Raw genomic sequence first — 10661 nt, 5'->3', positions numbered from 1 at the left:
TATATGTATATGTCACAGGAAGTAGTTGGGTTTTTGCTGTGTTGTAGTGATTACTGTCACCTGGAAATGTAATTGTGCTTAAAAATCCAATTAAGTGAAGCTACATTGCACTAATGTGCGATAAATGTGCTGCATCGCTAAATACTCATTAGGTCCTAAAGGCGAGACCGGTTGCATTGCAAATGCTTGTTAATACTGCTTCTGAATATGCATCTCCTGCAATCCTCCCATAATACTGGCAAGAGAGCTAAATTGGTTCATGCACTTACTGTGGTTGAAAAGTGTGGGTAATCTGCTGGTTGCAGTTTCTTTGAATCATCATGAATTAACTTCATCGCATTACTGCACAAGTAGGGCAATTCATTGGAACCTCCCTGATCTACACCAATCAATACCCATCAGGGTTTTGCTCAACGCAAGTTTGTTTACCTTGGACTCTGGCGCGAGGACGTTCCTGTGCATAGTTTTCCCGACATGTTTTGTTCCCGGCATACAGGCTTGCATGTTTGCCAATAGATAACATCTCGCAGGGATCACACGTCACTGACAGTGGGCGCCTAGGGGGGTGGGGGAGGAGGGGTGAAGGGGGGAGCGGGGGGGGGGGGGGGGACTGGGCAGTCGTTTAATGTTTTTGAGTTTGTCGCTGGCGCAGGACTGTACGTCCGCCTGACCACCGTTATTCGCCAGATTTGTGCCACCGTCAGCTCGACGAGGGAGCCCTGAGGGGGACACTGGAGGACACCGGCCATGACGTCTGCACAGCACCTGCTTATTAGCATTTGTTTACTGGGTCATACTGGAGCAGGTAATTTTCGAATGAGTGACTGAGTGAGTTCATTCAGACTCCGTTACCTCTGACGTACTGGGTGTGCACAGGCCGCAGATTTCAGGAGCAAGTTCCGTACTCCGTTTCACAGTACTGGCAGCATTTTACTCTGGTACATGGTATTTATGGAAACAGGGAATCGGCCACCTAGTGCCGAGCGCTACCTTCAGACTCGCGGTCAGTCTGAAGGTCGATTCCCAAGAGGCTGACTCGCGGATTCAGCATGTTAGAGCGCCATGAAGAAGCATGGGGGAGGGGAAAAATCAACAAGGGGCTTGTTTGGGACTATCTTCTGTTTTACTCGTCGGCAAAGTGCTGCTGGTGTTTTAACATATCTAAGAAGAAAACAAAAGTTACATATCTTTAGCAATGTTGGCGGCTCCATTGAACTGAGCCATTTGGCCGTGCCCAGGGGTGATGTGTTTGATTTGATTGATTTTATTTTTTTATTTATACAGCGCACGAATGCACAGGAGCGTATTGTGTGCAGGTATTACTATCAGCATACTGAGCCCATGTCATGGCATGACTGCAGGGCATATTGATGCCCAATGACAATTGGGAGCTGGCAAGCCAAGTGATTAACGTGGGCAGGTATATTTTGCCCTGACCATGTCTGTGGTGCGTAGGCAATCAATCACAGGGGGCTATGGTACCAGATCTGATGAAATCAATGTGTTTAGCTGTTGGGTCATAATGATAACATTCTTTCAGCCGTTGTTTCAAATTATATATTTCACATCTAAGGTGTCATACATTATTTTTTTTATTAATTTTCAATAATTCACTGAAATTGCATAATTCTGTAAAATGTGACTTTCAGTCAGTGAGGATGCTAGGAAGTAGAGCATTACACTTTAACTTACAAAAGTGTTATGAAGTGTTATTTTCATTATGCGTTTTCCTATTTCAAAAACATGTAATATGAAAATGCGTAACAGATGTGTTAAGAAGTTTAGATGACATTTACAATCCACTCTGGTTAGTGGTTGAATACCAGGTTACCAAACCTCAATGTCATTATAGAAACGTACAACATTGTTGCACATTCTTTCTTTGATACATACAGAAAGAATTCATAGTAGTCAATAATGCCACTACAGTTACGGTTAAATTAACATTTAATGGAGGATTGCAGCGTGTCCTCTTCACCTAAGCGACATGTCCGGTATTGTTCTCCACTTGTTGCGTAGGAGGTGCACGCAATGTGGCAGTAGAGTGTTCGAGGGCTCTGAGGATATCATCCCAGGTTTGCAGGTTTGTGCAGGTTTGTGCAATGGGATACTTTCACAACCCTGCAGTTTCTTCCCTATGTAGGATGGTGCTCTCCGCTTGAGCCCAGACATCTAGGGATTTTGTCCAGTGTAGTACTTCTGGAGGGTCCTGGTGTTTCCACCGCTTAGTTATCAGTCGTTTCACGATTATTAGGCCTAGGTCGCAAACTCTGGAACTTACTTTGTTGGCCTTAGTTCGTTAATAAAATCCCAGGATACAGACCTCCCATCTGGTAGGCACCTCAGCGCTAGTGCAGTTCTTAAGTGTTTCTGTTATCGTGCGCCAGTAGGGTAAAAGCAGGGGGCAAGACCATAGCATATGTAATAGGTCAGCACCTAGGAGATGGCATCTCAGGCATTCGGAAGGGTGGATGTAAAATATTTATTAATCTTATCTGGTGAGAGATACCTCTATGCAATATATAAGTGTGTATAGGTTTGAATCGTGTATTGCGTGGTATGTGCGTGGCACTGGCTAGGACGCGCTCCCATTCCTTATTGGTCCAGCGACGGCCTCTGTCCTCAGTCCAACGTGTGCGGAGTCTCTGCAGTGTTTTGAATACATGGATAAGCAGGGCTTGTACTAGCGGCTCATTAGTCAAGTCTCCCCATGCTAGCGTCAGCGTCCATGTGATGGCTGCAAGTAGAAGGAACTGGCCCACCGGCAAACCATTATCTGCTGTTAGGGTCGCGAAAGGTAGAAGGGTACTGTCTGCGTATAGGTCTCCTAGCGTCTCCACCCCCACTTCAGTCCAGGTCGTCAGTGCTATGTCCGTTATAGAGTCTCTACCTCTGGGTATCCCATCAAGTGGCAGTATTGGGGCATAAGGGACCGTGTCTTTTGTAAGTTGAAGGCTCCTCCTGTAAAATCTATGAGCTAATTCAATATGCATCTGTGTCGGGCGGGGGAGTTTCGCCAGTGGGTGTAACAAGCTATAGATCTGATTCTGCATCCATGTTGATGTCTCGGTCGCCGTGTCATCAGGTTCTTGCCACTCAGCCACTTTGTGACCAATTGTAGCTGCGCAGGTAAATATTATAGTTCCAAATGAGGAACTGCCAATCCTCCACTCTCCGGTGGCGCATACAGTTTCTGCAGTGCTATCCTGGGTCGCCCTGCTCCCTGAAAAGTCGTACTGGGACATATACCGGAAGGTTTGCAAAATAATACAATAGCCTTGGCAGTACTATCATTTTGGTTAAGGTGACACGATTCTCCACATTGAGCGTAGAGTTTTTCAGATTTGCATCTGCGCCCTCACAGAGGAAATGGCACTTACCAGTTTACCCTCCAATATGTCTGCTGGGGACCCATAGATATATATGCCCAGATGCATGAAGATGGTCGGGTAGCAAGCAAGCGTAGTCCCGTTGATAATTATATCCGTCATGGATACGCCCTCGCGGAAAGAGTATGCGCCTGATTTAGCCCAATTTACCCTGAGGCCTGACACTGCCTCAAAGCTACGGAACAATGCGGATATCGCCGGCGGCACAGCATGCAGGTCTCTTATGTACAACAGCAGGTCATCCGCATATAGGGACACTGTGTGTAGTCCATCATTCAAGTGGATGCCCCAGTCCGCACCACCCTCTAGGGGAGAGCTGCTAAAGGCTCCATAGCAAGTGAAAAGAGGAACGGGGATAAAGGGCATCCCTGCCTGGTTCCTCGTCTAACCCTGATAGTGTCAGAAATGAGCCTACCCGTGGGAGACCATACTGTGGGGCACTGATACAGTATTTCCACCAGTTGTAAATACTCGTCTCCTTGCTCATACTTACGCAGGACCGCCGCAAGATAGGACTACTCCAGCGAGTCGGAGTCCTTCTCCAGGTCCAATACCAGACAACCAGTTCAAGGCCATTTCTTCGTTGCATACTTCTGGATTCTAAATAGCCTAAGAATATTAAGGGAGGTGCTCCTGGTAGGAACAAATCAGTTTTGATCATTATGTACCAGAATTGGCACAAACGGGGCTATCCGTTTAGCTAGGGTGGAGGCAAGTATTTTATAGTCTGTATTCAGCAGAGCTAGTGGGTGGTAGGAGCCCAAGAGTTCAGGGTTTCTGCCCGGCTTTAAGAGGGAGATCAGCGTTGCCTCATTTTGCGTGGGTGTGAGCGCTGTGTCACATAGGGCCGCTGCATCTAGATTAGCGTGCTCTGCCCGAGCGTTGTTACATAGTAGGTGATATTTGCTTAGGGCTGATTTGTACAGTGCTTTAGTTCTAGGATTGTAGTATTTGCGCCAACGTCTCTCTAAGTTTTTGCATTTGGTTTTTTCTTGTTTAAGCGCTTCAGAGAACCACGGGGCGGGAGGGTGATGGTAGTTGTATTTCTTTTTAGACGAGGGTAGGCATGTGTCAATAGATGAGCTAAGCCAGTGATGGATGACCGCATCTTCATCTAGGGTAGTAATGGAGGCTACCGGTCTGGTGTTATCTAGAAAAGGGTTAAATTTGTTTACATCCAGGTTTTTCCAGTTTCTGCCATTTCTAGACCCAGGTGGGTATAAAGGATTTTCCGAAAGTTGCTCACATTTAATTTGGAATTCGACCAAGAAATGGTCGGACCAGAGAATGGGAATGGCAGGTTTGCATAAGACGGTGGTGAGGTTAGAGAAGATAGGATCTAGTAAATTGCCTGCTTTATGCGTGGGGCCGGAGTTGTGGAGAGTGACATTCAAGGCAGATAAATCAGCAATGAGATTTACAGTAGTGGGGAGGGAGGTATCGTTAGGGTGTATTGTAAGATAGCCCACGATCAACAAATTGGTAGCCTGAAGTAAGAGCAGGGCAATGCGATCAGGGAATGAGGTGGCCCAGGCGCTGACTGGTCCTGGGAGGCGATAGATTAGAGTTCCTGAGATAGTGAAATTAGGTGAGAGCAAAAGTTTAAAGAGACCCGCTTCACAGTCCTGGAAGTTAAGGTCATTCCATTTGCATTTGTAGTTGTTTTAAAAAATAATTGCTATCCCTCTTCCTTCTTTGCCAACACGGTTTCTACCAAGGTAGGTATAGTTTGGGGGGAGAGCAATCGCGATATCCGGGCCAGAACTATCGCTTAGCCATGTCTCAGTGAGAAAGATAGCATCTGGTTGCGAGACAGAGAGCAGGTCATAGATGTCTGTTTTATGTCTTGGAAGTGATCTGCAATTTAGGCTAAAAAAGGTCAACTCTGAGAGTTTGATCGCATTTTTCTTAATATGGAAGGTCTGTGCAAGATCAGCAACGCTCTTATTTAGTATAGGTGCGGAAGGTGAAAAGGAAAAGCCACTGCCATAGCTTAGGTCACAATTCAGGGGAGCATCGTGTGTGCATTGGCTATGCCGGAGGGACAGTAGGCTTCTCGGGGGTATTTGAAAGGACTATGATGAAATTGGACAGGGGTTCTGGCCCCAGGCCCCTTCCGGCCGCGGACGGGCGCAGGCGGGCTTGCCTTTGGCCTATAGTGAATGGTATATTAGGTGCTGCAGTCCACTAGCGGCATTTGCCTTTCCATGCCAGTGGAGTATTTCTGTCCATATACTCTAGCCTTATAGGAAAGTTAAATATGACAGTCAGGTTTTAAGCCAATGTTTACATGTTTTAGGGGTCAGAGCTTATACTCTGGGCACTGAATACCAGTGTCCTAGTGTTAGAATCCCAAAACAATGAAAAGCTTGTGGTGAGCATCCAGAAAAGGGGTTACTTTGTAAAACCAACTATACACTAGGAAGGAAGGGACAGCAATTGTTTCTCACTCCTACCCTGGTATCTCTGAGGACCAAGAGACAGTGCTTGTCATCCGAGTAGAAGAAGATGGAATGATGCTTCCTATAAAAACTCCAAAGGTGAATAAAGCTTTGGGGCCTAGTGACTTTAGCGAAGAGTTTTATAAAGTGTATACCTCTAAATAGTCTCTCTATCTCTAAACATGTGTCTCTTCTTCGCAGAGACAGACAGTATTACATAAACTTTCAAGGCTGCCATAGTAGTGGTGATTCTGAAAGCAATCCAAGGTCATTCAGAATGCTCAGAATATAGACTTATTATGTTGCTAACTATGGATTTTACAATGTATGTGAAGGTAATAGCCTGGAGGCTGGCCTCTCTTCTTCCCAGTATACTATGAGGACCATTCAGAGTTTGCTAGAGATAGGCAGATCTTTTTAATGTTGGGAGGGTAACCTACCTTGTCAAAAAGGCTAATAAAAGTTGCTGAAGGCTATGATGATACCATTGGATCCCCAAAAAGTTCTTGACATGATGAACTGGACTATCTTGAAAGAAGTACTCACACCACATGGCTTAGGAGAACATTTTATCAACAAACTAGTTACCGAGATTGAAGGGCGTAATTGCTTTTGAATAAAGTCAGGTCAGTCCCTTTGAATTTTAAAAGAGGTACTACATACTGTTGCGCCCTAATGTCTTTGCTATACGTCATCAAACTTGAACCATTCGCAATGAAAATACAAGCAGCTGAGGCCTCTAAGGGTATTTCATTTGGGGATGGTGGATCAAAGACTTTTGCCATTTGCGGATGACGCCTTGTTATGTTTGATTGTATCTGACACATCACTTAAGAACTTAATGACAGTGCTGGGGGACTATTGACAAGCATCCAGGTACACAATAAATGAAAGCAATATTGAGTGTTTATCAAGGGGTCTAGATGAGAAGGATTTCCGGGAGTAATCCATGGAGTTCCCTTTATAATTGTAAATTGCGCAAATAGATATTTGGGGTGGAAATGGCTCATTCTTTAACAGGATGGTATGCTGAAAACATACTTCAACTCTGGAAAGAAATTAAGTACAACTTAAAAAAAATGGCAAAACCTATATGTATCTTGGATGCGTTGTATTGTAGCAGTTAAAATGGATGCAATTTCAAGACTCTTATATGCCTTGTAGGCATTGCAGATCTGTTGTCCTCAACTACTACGGAGCCACGTAGCTCCGCTTAATTGGTAATAGATCAAAAAGAGAAACAGATTAAAATTAGGTTTATATGAATAGCTTAGTGGTGGGCAGATTCATGTCGGATCTTATTTGATTCCCTAAGCTATCTAGACTACAGAACATCTACTATATTCACATAACATAGACTTTGTTGGAAATGTGAAACACACTGGATAGAACAAGAGAAATAAGAACCTTTTCATCCCCTCTGTCACTGATTCTCCCCAACCCTGAATTCACTCCAGGTATTTATTATATAAGATTCCTTAGGTGGAGAGAAGGCAATTGTTGAATAATACAAGACATGCGTCAAAAAAGGCATATTCGATAATTTGCATGTTGGGAAAATACCTATGAGCTCACTGAAACAAAAAGCTCCTGTACCGGCAAAGCCACCGCAGGGTACCCGAACTATGGGGGAAAGAGGCAGCCACATGACCTCTCACACTCGAGGAGAAAGTTTTGACTTTGTTTTAGGGCTCCTAGGGATGGGTGTCAGTTCTATACAAAAACAGAACCCTGCAACTAAATATTGAAAGGATTTGCAACGGTAGATAACAAGAGATAGATGAGAAAACCTAGGGTAAGATATACAGAAATAGCATGTCAGTTCAACACAAATACTCAACCGTGCTGATTTTGAAAGGATGGTTCATGACACTGGATAAGATAAAAAAGATGTTCCGTGGGGAACAGACAGCTGTTATGTGGCTTGCGAACTGTGGGAACACCCCTTCATGTATGGAAGGCTTGTCCACAAATATACCATTACCGTTATACTGGGAAGAAGCTTTAGCACCCACTAATGAAATAATAGCCTATCCAGTACCAGCTAGCCAAGCAGTCATAATATTAGGTTTATGCCCCCAGAATTAGGGAGAGTCTGCAACTTGCCTGCTATTTCGATATTTACCTGTGTCACTTAATGTGTTTATGGCTTCCTGCTGAAATTGTCATCTTTTGGGCTCTATGACTTGGTGGCGGCCCATCCTGGTAGTTGGGTATTTTGTTAGGAGTTCTTGTCGTCATTCGTTTTTCCTGCCTCTCAGTGAACCCTGGAGTTGGCTCACATCTTCCAGCCGCTTTACTGCTCCAAAGGAAGGAACTTGGGAACCTGAAAAATAAAAGTTAAAGACACTTTACTAACAGAGGAACTGTTGCTACAATTTGGTAAGGTACCCACCTACATTTTATGTGGAGAAGTACTTGCCGTAAATGGATGTCTATCATCTCTTCCCGGAGTTTCTGAAGTTCCTGAAGAAGGGAAAAGGGCTATGTGAGCAATATGAAAACGCTTCATTTGTGTGTTCTTTTTTTGCCAAGCATGTGGTCCTAAAATCTTGTGTGGCACATATTGGAGTTTTAATATAAATTCCAATGTTGATTGTTCTATGGAAGTGTTAGAAATGGGGTTTCTGGCTGTCAGAGTATGCACCCCTGTACAAGCGTTAACCACCATTCTAGTCAGGCTAAGCTAGATACAGCATGCCTCTCTCCTAATCATACTTCTTAGAAGTCAGCCATGTCAAGGGGGCAACAACGGAGCCATATTACTGGAAAAACCTCTTGTAGTACCCAGTGAGACACAAGAATGCTCTCACCTCAGTCTGGGTTTTCGGGGGTCTCCCATGCCATGAAAGTCTCTATCTTGGACTGGAGAGGATGCACCTTACTCCTGACTAGTAGGTGTCCCACGTACACCACAGATCCGGGGCCCTATCTGGCACTTACTGGCCTTGACAGTTAGGCCGGCCTGTTGCAGATCCTGATGCACTTCATGGAGAGGGAAAAAGATGGTCCTTCTGGCTGTTACTGCAGGCTGCTATGTCTTCCAGATAGGCAGCTGAGAATGCCTCCATACCAGCAAGGAACCTCATTCACCAATCTCTGGAAGGTGGCAGGGGAATTTTTGAGTTCAAAGGGCATCACACAAAATTAGTAGTACCCCTCTGGAGTGGAGAAGGCTGACCTCTCCTTGGCATCTTGTGTTAGGGCAATCTTCCAGTACCCTGATGTAAGATCAAAGGTACTTAAGTACTGGGCAGCCCCTAACGGGTCGATCACCTCATCAGCCCGGGGGATGGGATAAGCATCTGTCTTAGTGACTGAGTTTAGCCGTATGTACTTCAAACAGAACAGGAGTTATGGGGTGGTACCCGGTGGGGCAGCTTTTGGTACCAGAACCACAGTACTGAACCAGGGGCTACTACAGGTTCTATAACCCCCATTTCAGCATTTTAGAGACTTCACTCTTAATACCAGACAACCTGTAAGACATATTCTTGTCAAGGAGGCTGTGTCCTCGGTCCACATCACGGGTACACAGGTGGGTAGTCCCAGGGAAGGGTGAAAACATAGAGAAGTACTGTCACAACACTTGGATGTGGTCCTTCTGCTGTTCAGGAGTCAGACGGGGGAAATGATGACTCCCTCCACAGATCCATATTTCTTCTTGGAATCTAAGAGGTCAGGGAGAGTTTCACTCTCCTCCTCCTCTTCTCAATCTGTCTCCAACAGAATGGTGAGTTCAGACCTCTCAAAGTGGGGTTTGAGTTGATAAATATGGAACACTCTGTGAGGTTGCCTTGGGGTCTTGAAGTCCACAAAGTAGGTGGCTTTAGCCTTCCTCTCAGTCACTGTCATATGGCCCTGTCTAACGGTCCTGGAGGGCCCTAGGCTCCACTGGTTCCATCACCCACACTTTCTGCCTAGGAGTCAGTTCCACAGTGGTAGTATTTTGATCATTCATACACTGCTTCATGACATCCAGGCTGGCTTCCAAGTTGTCAGTAGTTTGCTTCCACAACTTAGCTACTTGGCTTCTCAAGGCCAGCATGTAGCTCACTACATCCTGCAGAATGTTTCTGGGAGCTTACTCCCTCCCCTCTTTCGCCAAACTCAGAGGTGCTCTGACAGGATGCCCATACAGAAGCTCAAAATGGCTGGAGCCCACCCCTTCTGTGGTACTTCCTCACAGGCAAACAACAAGCATGGTAAGAGGATGTCCCATGCATTCTTCCATGCATCAGATAGGCTTATAATCATGCCCTTCAGGGTCTTGTTGAATCTCTCAACAAACCCATTTATTTGTGGATGGTAAGGAGTGGAGAGCTTGTAGGTTATCCCACACTCCTCCTACATTGACTGCATAGAAGCAGACATGAAGTTCCTTCTCCTGCGAGGGGGTCCTCTCGCGCTACATGCTAGAACAGTGGTGGGAAGTGAACGTCCATATTTTGGGCGACTTGTATCAAGATGGAGCACTGACACACTACGAGACCCTGGTCACGGACGTTGGGCTACCCCCTGGGGGGTTCCTCCTGCATCGCTCACTCATGGCTCGCGTGGCGACTCGGTGGGGCGACATTGCGGAGGAGCCAACGCAGCATCTGACCGTACAATACCTACATGTCATGGGCAGAGGCAGGCATCTGATCAAGTGGTTTGCTGCATCCCTAAGGGTGCACACAGGATTGGACCTAACCCCGCTCCGCGGAAAGTGAGAGCGAGACCTAGAGCGAGCACTGGCGGACAAATCTTAAAAGTCCGGTACGCATCCCCAGAAATATGCACTTCCACCAAATTCAGGTATATATAGTTCACAGGGTCTATCTCACCC

At 45.6% G+C, this 10661-nt stretch overlaps 1 protein-coding gene across 9 annotated transcripts in view; it reads left to right on the top strand.

Moving 5' to 3' along the window:
- Positions 1-633: 633 nt before the first annotated feature.
- LOC147729834 (complement factor B-like) overlaps positions 634-10661 on the top strand; it is an 877333-nt gene continuing 867305 nt past the window's right edge. For all 9 annotated transcript variants that reach the window (XM_086954737.1, XM_086954730.1, XM_086954734.1 and 6 more), the window contains exon 1: positions 634-805. In XM_086954737.1, the coding sequence (XP_086810863.1) occupies positions 748-805 (58 nt within the window). In that variant the 5' untranslated portion in view covers positions 634-747. The remainder of the gene's footprint in view (positions 806-10661) is intronic.

The sequence above is a fragment of the Lissotriton vulgaris genome, chromosome 2_1, assembly GCF_964263255.1.
Source record: "Lissotriton vulgaris chromosome 2_1, aLisVul1.2, whole genome shotgun sequence".
Lineage (NCBI taxonomy): Eukaryota > Metazoa > Chordata > Amphibia > Caudata > Salamandridae > Lissotriton > Lissotriton vulgaris.
The sequence above is the reverse complement of the archived record's forward strand: the minus strand, read 5'-3'. Positions and strand labels throughout refer to the sequence as shown.